The 16,133-nt window shown below is 44.9% G+C and overlaps 2 protein-coding genes across 2 annotated transcripts; one reads left to right on the top strand and one right to left on the bottom strand.

Annotated features, from left to right (window-relative positions):
• Positions 1–877: 877 nt before the first annotated feature.
• Positions 878–1,489, bottom strand: LOC139443613 (homeobox-like protein HDP1). The gene has a single exon (XM_071224571.1). The coding sequence runs from the start codon at positions 1,487–1,489 to the stop codon at positions 878–880; it is 612 nt and encodes a 203-aa protein (XP_071080672.1).
• Positions 1,490–8,238: 6,749 nt separating this feature from the next.
• On the top strand, positions 8,239–15,904 carry LOC139443612 (uncharacterized). Its single transcript, XM_071224570.1, has 2 exons — positions 8,239–8,314; positions 13,545–15,904. The coding sequence occupies exons 1-2, from the start codon at positions 8,239–8,241 to the stop codon at positions 15,902–15,904; spliced, it is 2,436 nt and encodes an 811-aa protein (XP_071080671.1).
• Positions 15,905–16,133: the final 229 nt, after the last annotated feature.

Below are 16,133 nucleotides of genomic sequence, written 5' to 3'. Positions count from 1 at the left end.
CTATATTCCAGCTATGTGACGGCGATCTGTAAATAATCGAGTCTGGACTAGGCAGTCCAGTGATTGATATCACGAGCATCGATCCATGCAATTGGGATACGATGACATGCATCAATCAAGTCAGCGAGTTTGACCACCTGATCCCGTTAGTCGCCTCTTATGACAAACAGGGGCGACTAACGGGATCGGGTAATTAGACTCGCTGAATAGCAATAGGATCGAAGGAGTTGTGGTTGTAACAATATCAAAGATGAATATCACTTTTTACTTGTTTGTTCATTTTATTCGAAATAAAAAAAACCAATTCATTAATGATCTTTCTTTCAAGGAACGTTACTTGTATAAATTCTACTCACAAGTGGAGACTAAAAATAATGTCACAATTAAAAAATTGAAATTCATTTTCCATGCTATGAATCTTAGGACGCATATACTTACTCTTCGTTTGTTTGTTTGTTGTTTAACGCCGCACTCAGCAATGTTCCAGCTATATGACGGCGGTCTGTAAATAATCGAGTCTGGATCAGACATTCCAGTGATTGACATCATGAGCAACGATCCACGCAATTGGGCGAGAGAACCTGACCACCCGACCCGTTAGTCGCCTCTGACGACAAGCATAGTCGCCATTTACGGCAAGCATAGGTTGCTGAAGACCTATTCTACCCCGGATCTTCACGGGTCCACGACTTAATATAATTTAACAGTTATCAGTTATTAATGTATATTGCATAAATGTACCCTCAACTACTTTGCATACATGTACAATAGGGTTGTGGCCTTCTCAACAAATGAAAACTGACTGATCGATTTATGGCGACAAACCATGAATACGGGGACACCAACTGTACTCCAAACGAAGACTGTTGCCTACATTTCAAATCTGCAGCAGTGATTCACCTCCGTCAGTAACGCTGAGGTTATGTATACACTTCTCATTCACACCCGTCAGTATACACTTCTCATACACACCTGTCAGTATACACTTCTCATTCACACCTGTCAGCATACAATTCTCATTCACACCTGTCAGTATACACTTCTCATTCACACCCGTCAGTATACACTTCTTATTCACACCTGTCAGTATACACTTCTTATTCACACCTGTCAGTATACACTTCTCATTCACACCCGTCAGTATACACTTCTCATTCACACCTGTCAGTATACACTTCTTATTCACACCTGTCAGCATACACTTCTCATTCACACCTGTCAGTATACACTTCTCATTCACATCTGTCAGTGTACACTTCTCATTCACATCTGTCAGTATACACTTCTCATTCACATCTGTCAGTATACACTTCTCATTCACATCTGTCAGTATACACTTCTCATTCACACCCGTCAGTATACACTTCTCATTCACATCTGTCAGTATACACTTCTCATTCACACCTGTCAGTATACACTTCTCATTCACAACCGTCAGTATACACTTCTCATTTACACCTGTCAGTATACACTTCTCATTCACACACATCAGTGTACTCAAAACAGTATCGATTATCCGGAGATACAGCGGAGAAAATTCTAAGAATGGATCACGGAAAATCAGTGATGACACCAGGTGTTCAAGAAAAGGGTAAGCATGCCCTTCCCTTCCGGTAGTACCCGCCACTCACACAATGGGCATAAAAATGTAAGTAAGTGTTCGTTACCTATCGCCGCACAGCAGTATTCCTGTCATACGACGTCGGTCTGTAAACAACCGAGTCTTGTCCAGACAAACCAGAGATGGACCAGATAATCCAGTGACACGGTAGAGCAAACGTGGTTTAATTTTTATATGATGTTCGTACTCTGACGTCACTCTCTGTGGTATAAACGTCCGTTTTCACCGCGGGAACACTGTTTCTCACATACACATTTTAGTCACGCGCGGATATACTTGTATATCATATCGCAATTCGTAATCTTCATAATATGCTTTGTTCATGGCATGTGATAAGCGCGTCTTGTTATCATTCTGAAGAGCGACTGAGTTTAACGCCGCTTTTGACAGTATAGCAGTTATATCAAGGCATGTCCGCTTAATGTGGCAGGAGAGCCCGAAATTATGCAGGTCTCAGACGTTTATCACTTCGGTGAAAACCTACGAGCACGGTTATGGTGCTGAAAAACCTAGAAACATAATCGGGGCGAACCGGGATTCGAACCCACAAATGCTTGCCGTAAAAGGTGACTATGCTTGTCGTAAAAGGTGACTAACGGGGATCGGGTGGTCAGGCTCGCTGACTTGGTTGATACATGTCATCGATCCCAATTGCGTAGAACGATGCGCATGATACTAATCACTGGATTGTCTGGTCCAGACTTGATTATTTACAGACCGCCGTCATATAGCTGGAATATAGCTGAGTGCGGCGTTGAACAACAAACAAACAAACCTATGCAGATTCATCTTTCGGTAACATATTGCTGATGTGAAAGCACTCACGACTTATCTGCCGAGTGCGAGTGCGGCGTTAAACCAACCAACCAAACCAATCGAACCCACAATCATCGGTTTGTGGTGTGCCTAAGGGACTGCAACTTTGCACAGCGAATCGCGGCGCCTTAGACGACTGGGCCACCCGTGCCCCCAACATTCTGAAGAAGCTTTTGGTTATGACATATACGTCGGGAAATGACGGATCATCTTGTTCTGGAGTGACGCTTCATTATATTCCATAATGTCTTTTTCGCTTTCCAAATAAACGCTTCCATTATGTAATAGGTGTCTTAACCGTTCTTTCAGCAAAGTTTCATTAAGAGTACACACGTCTTGTTTAGGCTCGGTAGCATATATGTCTCATTCGCACTCTGGTTTGACAGCAATCTCCATAATGAGATTTAGCAATACCGCCTTGTACATGGTGGTGTTAACTCCGTCATATCTAGTGTACACAATCTCCGCAAAAGTCCACAACGTCATCTATCCCGCCCCCTCAAAATCACCCAACTCCCCCGCTTACAACTGTTGTTATTGCCTCTTTCAGTTGAGGTCAATCGACATGTTCTAAAAAAAGACAATTTCTGTTTGCCGCTTTCGCTTTCTTCTCACTTATTGTTTATTTTGTGTAGCCTGATGTCACCAACATTTCTACAATAGATGTCAAGGCAAGTTATTTCAACGTTAATTAGCATCTGGTCGACAGGGCTACCACAAAACAGATGTTCAAGTGTTACTTGCGGTCTTATTGAAAAGAATGAACATAGCGACGCTGGGAAGTTGACGCAAGTTGGTCCGAATTGGGTGCCACTTGATTAATTGTCAGTGCTATAAAAGGCGTCGCGAATACCTCTTAGTGGCTTATTGTGTCGTATGTATAACAGATGATGGACCAGCATTTAGTAATCATCAGTTTACCAAAATCAATAATGGCTGTTTTACAACAAAAACGTTCTGAAAATACCACGTCCTTCTCCCTCGAGTCCAGTAAGAGGGCAGTTGTACTTTGATCAGTTTGGAACGGCCATTACACAAATGTATCGTCTATGATATGGAAAACACAATATGATGGCGTAAGTTGAATAAGGCTACACGAGGACTGGTTGTATAAGCTTATCGTGCGAGGTAAATGTCCTTCAGATATACTGCGTTGTGTATCACGTTGTGAAAGAAGAGTTGCACCATCATCAAAAATAAAATGTGTAATGTGAATTGTATTGGGATCGACGCACAAGGTGCTCCATTATATACAACTTATTACTCCATCTTCAAAAAGGTACAATGGCGTTCTAATGTGTTCTCTTTATTATCTGAATTGCATAAACAATATTTCACGCGATGTATTTTGCGACACGCCAAGTATATTTCAAGGGTTTTTTTATTGCTAATTTGATGAAGATTCACCCGTTTACTATGGACGCATGTAGATGTATGTTGCTGCGGTAGTTCAAACACGAGAAGCGTTTTCCCCAACCACATGATATAGTAAGCGCTGATACAGTTTAAACATACGCGGGCAATACACGGACTTTCGATCTCATACTGCTTATGTTAGGAGGTGTGGCTGAAAAGTTCTGAGCCTAGCTGTGATTGACTGTGTTGACGGTTGCTGATTATTTTTCAACAGTATCTTCGAGGCTCACACTCTTCTGCCAACGATTCTGGAGTGCCTGGATCCCACTAGAAGGCCTTCTCTTGGTTATGTCTATGTCCTACACAGCAGAAAAGAAGTCTTCATTATTTGAATAAAACTTGCCAAACCGTCTGTCTTCAAGTGCGGGAAGGATGTTCAACGAGTTCAAAGCAACAACCATGCATTGCAACCCTTGCAACCATAGACTTGTGCATAGGCACATCGTTCTGGTAGAACAACACACCTTTAGTGAGTTTTCAAAGACATTTTGCCTTGATATCCTCATCCAGTTGCCTGAGGAGATTAGCATACCATTGGCTATTACTGGTTTGGACTTTTGGGAGGTTGTCCACCAGTAGAGTTCCTTTGGAATCCCAGAAATCAGAAGCCATCACAAACTTTGCCTTCTTCGGTAGAGGAGGCGATACATGTCTCCACTGCTTTGACTGTTGTTTAGTCTCTAACTGAAAGTGACGAACCGATGACATAACCATGGTTACAAAAAGCACAACAAAATCAGCTGGACATGTTTCAAAGCAACATAAATTCTAATTGGAGATGAATCTGGATCCATTAGAAATCAGAAGTCTTGGAATCCCGTGTGCTGAAACCTGTCATGTCCAGGTTATTCCTCAGAATGATCTTAACTGGTACTCTTTCATGAGAGATGCCTACTGAATTGACCTTGTGATATGTGACGTGTCGTCAATCATTCATAACCATATCATGTATTTTATCAACGTTTTCCTCAGTGGTGGCAAGTGAAGATATCTTTATCTTGGATCTTCTTCGAGGCTCTTCCCCAAATCTGCTGCCCACCTCTCAACCTACATTTGCCACCATGTCTACATAGATAGATGAATGGAAATACTTGATACAGTTGGAGAAACTTGATGACAGCGCGATAGCCAAGTTTGTCTTAAAGCATGCCAACTCGTCAATGTCATTTAACCTCGATTATTGGAAAACATTTTTCGGCCCATATTTGTAAAGAAAAACACTTATGAAATATACTTTTGCAACACAGTAGTGTGGGGGCCAGTTTTAATGTCTCGATTCAAATATGTCTTTTGTAGTTGACTTTCCATAAACAGTTGTGGAATGAATTGCCATTAAAGAAAAGTCATTATAAAGTTTTATACAACTATAAATTGCCTGAAGTAAACTCATAATGGCTCCTCTGAAGGTTTTTTCACAATGCAAACCAGTTATATATGTTCTACCTAATGTTTGGTCAAGGATAACAATATTGACAACTTGTGTAAATGTAATCATATCAATTTCAGGATGAAATAGTTTTTAACGGATCAGTTTTTAAACAAACATGGTTTCAGAATATGTCTAGTAAATTTTCTTATAGAGGAGAATGAATGCTTAAGAGAAAAAAATCGATAGTGTCGCATTATCTTTAAATATCTTTTCTTTAAGTATAAAATAATATTTGAAATGAAAAAATGATTAGATTAAAAGCAAACACGTTTTCAGAATACAAATTACTGAACATTAAATTTTGTTTTCGATTTCACGATATCACGTTCAATTCATGCCAACACCGCACACAACTACCGCACTCAGCAATATTCCATATAGCTGCAATATTGCTGAGTTCGTAACATAACAAACCAAACCAAACCAAACAACCACATCAAACAAGTCAATATAACTTTTCAGCAAGTTATCAGATACCATGCTTAATCTTTAATTTCAGCAATTATTTAATCCTGTCGTTGTGACATTTAGTCTTTAGACGTTATTATTAAAATAAAATTAACCATTGTTACCACATAAATGGTCGATTAAACAGTCATTTACCGATGGGTGTCGTGTGCCATCTCTTTCCATACCTGCAGTAGGTTTGCAACGATCACATGTTGATTGATATACTCTGTGAATCACGTTAGCCCGGAAACCCTTCTTTCCGGGAGAAAAATGTTGGGTGCAGTTACAGACAACAAAACTGCTTTACCATCATACTGTATTACACAAAGTACCCGGGCGACATATCAGTGACGTGAATAATAGTGTTGTACATTAGAGCAAGAAAACTTTAAAGATATATGTGACCTATCCTATGACGACTACACATTTACATTGTACCTGATATTCTACATAACATTTCAAGTCTTTGAATGGCTTTTAGAAGTAATACACATAGGAAAGAGAATTAATAAATGTCAACTTATTTATTATGAGGAACACAACGTTTCTGAGTATATGCTTACTCCTTCATCCGTTTTGTTCCTCATAATAAGGAAGTTGAGATCCATAAATGCACTTCCTTACTTTTGGTATTGATACGATGTAGCCCATTCTGTTGAAATTGAGTGAGTCAGTGAGTGAGTGAGTATTGTTTTACGCCGCTTTTAGCAATATTTCAGCAATATCATGGCGGACACCACAAATGGGCTTCACACATTGTACCCATGGGGAATCGAACCTGGACCTTCTGTGTGAAGAGAGAACGTATAACCACTAGGCTACCCAGCCGCCCACTGCTAGAAAAATAAGGATAACAGATGGAAATATGTTCTTGTTTATTTTTCAATGATGCTGGAAATGTGCCAGTTGATGGGATGACATTTCCAATTGGTCACATTTCGGTCCCCATCCAGTTATCCGAATATACGTATCAGACATTTAGTAGTATGCAACGAACAGGAAAGTCACAAATCAGTCACATGCCTCAACCTTCCACAGCATTCCGTTTTCTGCACTAAATATATGGACGATTGTGTTCCGGCAAATGAATTGATATGACCCCAATCTTCATTACTCGCCCCGGAAGCTAATGAGCGGTGGGTGTACTGTCGTATGGGCAGAGTAATGAAGTGTTGTGGTCAGCGAGAGTGTCCCCTCTCTATGCACGTGCCCAAGGTGCAAGTGATGCGAATTGGCTTGTGGTCAGCCTGAGGGTCTTCTCGTGGAATCACGTCAATACGGCTTCAGTAGACATGTCGAGGAAACCCTCCGCTTCATTAACCTCACTCGACTTCTGGAAAAAAAATTAAATCTTTGTATAAATCCTTTACACCTAGTTTCCCTGCTGCAGTATTGACCTTCTCACAGGCCGTGCCTCTGTCTATGTAAGTCATGCTTAAGCCAGTGTTGTATAGCGGCAATGGTGGAGTACCAATCAGGGAATTTCATCTCGTGCAAGGTATTATTCTAATTCGAGAATTGATCCAGACGCTTAACATTATCTCATTTGTCTATTCAGCGTGAGGTGCTGATTAGAAGTAATAAACAATAAATAGTATTGTAGATTCCGTGGGTTTATCAGCCAGTGTGGCTCGTCTGTAGTGCGGTTACCGTGACAGTCAGGTTGCCATTTCAGCATTGGGCCACGTCCTGAGGATTGCTACATGGCACCATAATGAGTCTGCTGCATCATGCGTACGGGACCTGTATGTCACAAATAGAACCACATCCTCAATCTGTCACATCGACCCAAGATTATGTACATAGGTTCACTCGCTATATGGCTGAAATAATGCACATGCGACTCACTCATATAGGTCCACACCCGACAGTCTGCTATACAGGACCACTGCCTACAACCTCTAACATGCGACTACAGACCCGTGAAGATCCGGGGTAGAATAGGTCTTCAGCAACCCATGCTTGCCGTAAAGGCCGATTATGCTTGTCGTAAGAGGCGACTAACGGGATCGGTTGGTCAGGCTCGCTGTCTTGGTTGATGCATGTGATCGTATCCCGATTGCGTGGATCGATGTTCATGATGTCAGTCTCTGGATTGTCTGGTCAAGACTCGATTATTTACAGACCGTCGTCATATAGCTGGAATATTGCTGAGTGCGGCGTTAAACTGCAAATAAACAAACATGCGACAACATCCTGCAACCTGTCATATAAGTCCACACCCTATAGACTCTCTCCAGACTACATCAGCAGCCTGCCACAAGAAACAACATACTACAGTCTATCATACAGGACCATGACATATAACCTGTCCCATGCGACCACACGATACATAAATCTGGGGGTGTCAGCAAATTTATGACACAGTCCTAATACCAACCTGTCTATGATAATGCCCCTATGATAAAGTACCAGTCCCTAAAGGCACCCATTCAACAAGGTACTACATGCATGCATTCACAGTCAGTATCCCTGGAGTGTTTAAATGGAGTGCAGATGAGTGCCGATGTATGCCTTCACGGAGGAGACTGGGATAACACTGCTTCTGGCAGCGACAGTCAACCGGCAGTGCTGCAGTGAGGGTAACTTCGTTATCCGTGTGACTAGCTGATACGTCTTGCCCCATCTGAGCATCCAGACAGATTTTAATGACTTCAGGCGATTCGGGTTTAGAAGTTAACTCTTGGAACAAATTGGTAATAGAAGAGAAGGAATCGCTTTGTATGCTCACTGCGGAAGTGGAATCAGGTGGGTGAAGTCATTTCACCCTCTCGATCCCGCGGAGAAGTGTGTTAAATGTAGTCTGCCTTAAACAGACAATATAACACTAGAAACTGGAGAGCATAGATGAATACGCCAGACACAGGCAGCTTAACATTTTCTGACAAGTTCAATGGTCGGTATAGAAGAGCCTTCTATGACACGTAGATGAGCTGTGACAAGCCGTCACGATGTGCCTCTAAGATAGCTGACTACAACCCACCATGGTGTGGCTGTGTGACAGAGGACGACATGACTACAACCCACCATGGTGTGGCTGTGTGACAGCGGACAGCATGACTACAACCCACTATGGTGTGGCTGTGTGTCAGCGGACAGCATGACTACAACCCACCATGGTGTGGCTGTGTGACAGCGGACAGCATGAATACAACCCACCATGATGTGGCTGTGTGACAGCGGACAGCATGAATACAACCCACCATGATGTGGCTGTGTGACAGCGGACAGCATGACTACAACCCACTATGGTGTGGCTGTGTGACAGCGGACGACATGACTACAACCCACCATGATGTGGCTGTGTGACAGCGGACGACATGACTACAACCGACCAAGGTGTGGCTGTGTGTCAGCGGACGACATGACTACAACCGACCAAGGTGTGGCTGTGTGTCAGCGGACGACATGACTACAACCCACCACGGTGTGGCTGTGTGACAGCGGACGACATGACTACAACCCACCATGGTGTGGCTGTGTGACACCGGACAACATGACTACAACCCACCATGGTGTGGCTGTGTGACACCGGACAACATGACTACAACCCACCATGATGTGGCTGTGTGACACCGGACAACATGACTACAACCCACCACGGTGTGGCTGGTGCAGACTGAAAGCTGCTGTGTTGTAGCTCATGACAACTGACTACAACCCGCCTGGTGTAGCTGTAATAATACCGCCACAGTATACCTACATATGTACGAAGATTGTACAAAGAACGATACTAGCAGCGCAATCAAACACGGTCACTTGTATTGGTTTGTTGGTTTGTTTTTTTAACGCCGCACTCAGCAATATTCCAACTATATGACGGCGGTTTGTAAATAATCGTGTCTGGGCGTGGCAATCCAGTGATTAACATCATGGGCATCGAACCACGCAAAGGCAAGCCAATGATCCACCTAAATAAACAAGGGATATAGGGGAATTGTTTCGGACATCACTTTGGCCACTGCTGCGTCCAACTTAAAAATGTCCTCCACATACCTACCATAAACCCTTGAACGCCTACCATGACCTTGACATATGTGACCCCGACTAAAAAACCCTTGAGCAAGAGTCGTTTGACGCTCTTTGACATTTTCTTAGAAATAGCATGTTCGATTGTACCTCAAACAATGTCAAATCTTGACACAAAAGGCTGGGATTGACATTAAGGGAAAGTTGACTATTGGAAACCATCTCTCGGTTGTCTCGGCTTTGTTGGGTACGTCCGCTGACGGCAACATGCCATCGTAACGATCGCTGCAGGTGAGATAGCTTCTACCGGAGGCGAAATGGATAAAATATGCATGATGTTGTTATAGCGACAACAATGCACGATGTGCGTGTGTTTTGTACTAGTAAACAGACCTCCGTATATATTTTGTCCAAATGAATAATATCATCAATGTTCATCAGTTTTCCTGCATTTGACGAGCTGGTATTACTCATGGATAATAGAAAGCCTTGTTCATACAAGAATCAACTTTTAACAATCTCTCAGTATGCCTGTTATGTGTCTTAGTATTTCAATCGCCCACGTATTCGGTTGCTGTCTTGGTATGTTTGCGATTCACGACAGCTTTCATTGAATTGTCGGCCTGTTGTTGACTATCGACATGCATTCTCCTACAAAACATTATTGATGTTCCAGACACGTGAAGATCTGTGTATGGAATAGGTATTCAGCAACTGTGTAAAATACCCATGCTTGCCATCAGAGGCGACACTGCGTGTCGTATGAGGCGACTAACGGGATTTGCTTGCAGACTTGCTTGATAAATGTCTTCATATCCCAATTGCACAGATCAATGCTCATGATCACTTGATTGTCTGGTCCAGACTCTATTATTTACAGACCGCCGTCACATAGCTGGAATATTGCTGAATGTGGCGTTAAACAACAAACAAACTTGTCAAAAGTTATACATATATACTAACAAGTTATTAACGGCCATATATAGAAGATTTAAATGGCAGGTTTGGGCAGTAAGAAGGCACACATCGAGGTTGGATAATATATAAGGTAATTTTTGCAAATGATTTCATTTTAAAAATTATATTTATCACTTTTGTTGAATAACAGGAGTCTTTCTCGGGCAAATAACGGACAGGTTCATACGATATGACATTCTTCCTCAAAAACATTTTTACAAAATAGACAGACTCTCTCACGTTAAAGGATTCACCATAACGCCCGTTTCAACACGAATAGGGATTAAACCAAATCTGAAACTTGATGATGCTCTCCTGTGTGATCCTTTCGACAGCAGTGTGTCAGTACAAAGACTTCTGGCATATGTTCATCATGGGACTTCAAGCCTGACAATTAACAAAGTGTTTACATCAGCAAGTGGCATATATAAATGAACCCTAGTCGGTAGACCGATATAAGTTGATTGTTGAACAGAAACAATATATCTTTTATTTCACACAATGCCGAAAACCATTGGAACCTGCAAATAAAAGTGGAAATACCCTAAAAGCCATTATACGAGTCTGACTACATCACAAACATGTGTTTATGAAACACTATGGATATCTAATACCAAGTGTCAGCAAAAAGTAAGGGTATTCAGCCCCCCGGTGACACCCGTCGCAAACACATGCAATACAAGTCAAGTTTTCACCTTAAAAAACCCGGGAACATATGACACAAGTTAAAATAGGGAATTGCATCGGACATAATTATTGTCACTGATGCGTCAAACTTGAAGATGTCCTCCACATGTTGATCCTGAGACTTTTTGGAAGCTTTACAAAGGCCAGGAATTCGATCACCCTAATCAGACATGAGCAAGAGCCGCCTTTTGATGTTTTGGATTGGTTTGTTGTTTTACGCCGCACTCAGCAATAATCCAGCTATTTGACGGCGGTCTGTAAATAATCGAGTCTTGATCAGACGATCCAGTGATTGACATCATGAGCATCGATCCATGCAATTGGGATCGATGTCAGGCTTCATCCAAGACAGCGAACCTGACCACATTAGTCGCCTCTTACGCCAAGTATAGTTGCCTTTTACGGCAAGCATGGGTTGCTGAAGATATCGCCGCCTTTTGAAATCTTTATTGAAAGAGAATGTTCGATTGTCACTGAAACGTTTGTGAAATGGAGACACTCAAATTTGGGGCTGCTGGAATATTACTCGCCATAAGGGCAAAGTTGACTGTTGGAAAGATGAAGTCACACATTCTTTGGATTGGTCGGTTGTCACTCTGAAAGAGAAGGAGACGAAGAAGAAGAAAAAGAAGAAGTTTATACTAAACAATTATTCTGTTCTAGTATTACTGCTAATGTCTTCTGAACATTCAATTTATGAGATAAACATCAAAATTTACATAAAGTTCTTGGGGGATCTCTTTCGCGGCCTCAAATAGATAGGTTTCTCACTGGTAAGAGTGGCGATTTATGAGACGATAATATGTAAAAGAAAGAAGAATGTATTACATTCGAATGCCTTTTGTTTCCATAACTGTTCCTTCCCAAAACTTTCACATGGTATCTTTTTGGAAAACCAGCTGTTCACGTATTGCTTTCTCAATAAATTCAATTTGTTATAATTATTTACATACTGTGCCAAACCTTTGAAAATTGAGTTGTAAGTACATGTATAGCCATCATCACCATGTCTTGTTACAAATGCCCAATGGATCAAGGAATTAAGTTTTCCCTTCACTCGTGTGAAATAGTGTTGTGCATAGCGTGGAAAAAAACTCCAAATGATTTGACAGAATTTAACTTTGTTGCCAAAATTCAAACAAATCCTTTTTTGAGAATCCACATGGTATTAATTCATACATAAAACGCCAAAGCCAGAGAATAATCAGTCTCAATTATCTGCTGAAATAAATTCCTTTGGGAGCAAAAGTAAAAACGCGATAAAAATTATACGATTAGATCACTGAAAATTACAGATGACACCAGGAGTTCGTGAAGTCCTTCCTTGATTGTTTAAAGGAATTTGGTTATGTCTTTGACACAGGGATTTGGTGGTACATTTGAAATATATCTCTCTTTGCATGTATTTTATGGAGCTTGCCTATGGGAATCCAATACAAAAGATTAAAACTCATCTGTTACGTCATCCTATTGTTTAAACGCTCCCTTATTTTTCAGCAGTGGAGAATTGTTTGTCAAATACCCCAACAGTGCTTCACTAAAGATAAAAGCTGCAATCGCAGATACGATAAGTTATCCTATTCAAAGCATTATCAGCTTGTTTCTGACCACAGTCAAGGACTATTGAACTACTGGAGACAAAGTATCAGTGAAACTGATTAGTTTTCATTTTTTTCGAAAATTATCAGTTGACTGCCGGTTGCTACATCATCTCTGCCACCTAGATGATATTTTGGTCATTTTTTGGCTTGTGTTATTTGATGACTGGGAAGTTTATGTCGATCCGATGGCGGCTATATACATTCATGTTTGGTTGTGAGATGGTTGGTTGGCGTCATGCGAGAAATAGCACTTACATTTATATTCAACTTGTGTGTGTGGTGGGAGATACAGGTAAAGCAAGACATGCTTACCCTTTTCGCGAACACCTGGTGCCATCACTGATTACTGGTGGTCCATTCGTGTGTTTTCACTGCTGTTTTGCCTGTTGCACCCACTTGAACTTGTTTCGGCGGATGGCCAGGGGTGATTATATTCTAGCGTTGGCGTTATGTTATTGAGTTTGACTCAGGTGACATGCTTGAAACCTCATCTTCCTTCTCATCTCCCTCATCCTCCTTATCTTCCTTCTCCTCATCCTACTCCTCATCTCCCTTCTCCTTCCTCATTTTCCTTCTCGCCTCCTCACCTGCCTTCTAGTTATCCTCCTCACCTTCCTTCTCGTCACCCCCCTCAGCCTCCTTATCATCGTCATTCTCCTTATCCTCCTCATCTTCCTTCTCTTCATCTTCCTCATCATCATCCTTATCCTCCTCATCCTCCTCTTCACCCGCCTCCTTATCTTCCTCCTCCCCATCTTCCTTCTCCCCAACCTCCCCATCATCTGCCTCCCCACACCCCATCGTCCGCCTCCCCACACCCCATCATCCGCCTCCCCACACCCCATCGTCTGCCTCCCCACATCCCATCGTCCGCCTCCCCACACCCCATCATCCGCCTCCCCACATCCCATCATCCGCCTCCCCACATCCCATCGTCCGCCTCCCCACATCCCATCATCCGCCTCCCCACACCCCAACATCCGCCTCCCGACATCCCATCACCCGCCTCCCCACACCCCATCATCCGCTTCCCGACATCCCATCACCTGCCTCCCCACACCCCATCGTCCGCCTCCCCATATCCAATCGTCCGCCTCCCCACATCCAATCGTCCGCCTCCCCACACCCCATCGTCCGCCTCCCCACATCCAATTGTCCGCCTCCCCACACCCGATCGTCCGCCTCCCCACATCCCGTCATCCGCCTTCCCACATCCCATCATCCGCCTCCCCACATCCAATCGTCCGCCTCCCCATCCCGTCATCCGCCTTCCCACATCCCATCATCTGCCTCCCCACATCCCATCATCCGCCTCCCCACATCCAATCGTCCGCCTCCCCACATCCCATCATCTGCCTCCCCACATCCCGTCATCCGCCTTCCCACATCCCATCATCTGCCTCCCTAAACCCCATCATCCGCCTCCCCACATCCCATCATCCGCCTCCCCACATCCCATCATCTGCCTCCCCACACCCCATCGTCCGCCTCCCCACATCCCATCATCTGCCTCCCCACATCCCATCGTCCGCCTCCCCACACCCCATCATCCGCCTCCCCACATCCCATCATCTGCCTCCCCACATCCCATCATCTGCCTCCCCACATCCCATCGTCCGCCTCCCCACATCCCATCATCCGCCTTCCCACATCCCATCATCCGCCTTCCCACATCCCATCATCCGCCTCCCCACATCCAATCGTCCGCCTCCCCACATCCCATCATCCGCCTCCCCACATCCCAACATCCGCCTCCCGACATCCGATCACCCGCCTCCCCACACCCCATCATCCGCTTCCCGACATCCCATCACCTGCCTCCCCACACCCCATCGTCCGCTTCCCGACATCCCATCACCTGCCTCCCCACACCCCATCGTCCGCCTCCCCACATCCAATCGTCCGCATCCCCACATCCAATCGTCCGCCTCCCCACACCCCATCGTCCGCCTCCCCACATCCAATCGTCCGCCTCCCCACATCCAATCGTCCGCCTCCCCACACCCCATCGTCCGCCTCCCCACATCCAATTGTCCGCCTCCCCACACCCGATCGTCCGCCTCCCCACATCCCGTCATCCGCCTCCCCACATCCCATCATCCGCCTCCCCACATCCCATCATCTGCCTCCCCACACCCCATCGTCCGCCTCCCCACATCCCATCATCTGCCTCCCCACATCCCATCGTCCGCCTCCCCACACCCCATCATCCGCCTCCCCACATCCCATCATCTGCCTCCCCACATCCCATCATCTGCCTCCCCACATCCCATCGTCCGCCTCCCCACATCCCATCATCCGCCTTCCCACATCCCATCATCCGCCTTCCCACATCCCATCATCCGCCTCCCCACATCCAATCGTCCGCCTCCCCACATCCCATCATCCGCCTCCCCACATCCCAACATCCGCCTCCCGACATCCGATCACCCGCCTCCCCACACCCCATCATCCGCTTCCCGACATCCCATCACCTGCCTCCCCACACCCCATCGTCCGCTTCCCGACATCCCATCACCTGCCTCCCCACACCCCATCGTCCGCCTCCCCACATCCAATCGTCCGCCTCCCCACATCCAATCGTCCGCCTCCCCACACCCCATCGTCCGCCTCCCCACATCCAATCGTCCGCCTCCCCACATCCAATCGTCCGCATCCCCACATCCCGTCATCCGCCTCCCCACATCCCATCGTCCGCATCCCCACATCCCGTCATCCGCCTCCCCACATCCCATCATCCGCCTCCCCACATCCCATCATCCGCCTTCCCACATCCCATCATCTGCCTCCCCACATCCCATCATCCGCCTCCCCACATCCCGTCACCCGCCTCCCCAAATCCCATCATCCGCCTCCCCACATCCCATCGTCCGCCTCCCCACATCCCATCATCCGCCTCCCCACACCCCATCATCCGCTTCCCAACAACCCATCGTCCACTCCAAAGCTTCAACCTGACCCCCATATTCACTCCAGCGTCTTCTCTTTCATTGCCGCAATCCATTCTCATCTCTTCTAATAGACTCTCACAACCATTCCCCCAACACGTCACATTCATGCCCCTACTATAAATCCGCCTCATCTGTACTGCCTCCCTCCCTATAGGATCACGGTATTACCCATCCACCAATTCTTACTTCCAACCACCACAAGACCCATACTTGTCCACATCAGTGTGACCGCCTCT

This window comes from Haliotis cracherodii, unplaced genomic scaffold (assembly GCF_022045235.1).
Source record: "Haliotis cracherodii isolate W230 unplaced genomic scaffold, xgHalCrac1.p SCAF_5, whole genome shotgun sequence".
Taxonomy (NCBI): Eukaryota; Metazoa; Mollusca; class Gastropoda; order Lepetellida; family Haliotidae; genus Haliotis; species Haliotis cracherodii.
The sequence above is the reverse complement of the archived record's forward strand: the minus strand, read 5'-3'. Positions and strand labels throughout refer to the sequence as shown.

What these genes read in the sequence shown, in the direction of transcription:
- LOC139443613 (XM_071224571.1), bottom strand. Translation starts at nt 1,489, where the DNA reads ATGTGTGTGAATGAGAAGTGTATACTGACAGGTGTAAATGAGAAGTGT.
- LOC139443612 (XM_071224570.1), top strand. Translation starts at nt 8,239, where the DNA reads ATGTATGCCTTCACGGAGGAGACTGGGATAACACTGCTTCTGGCAGCG. An exon ending in CCGGCAGTGCTGCAGTGAGG is followed by an intron (nt 8,315 to 13,544) that starts GTAACTTCGTTA and finishes CCTGCCTTCTAG; the next exon opens with TTATCCTCCTCACCTTCCTT.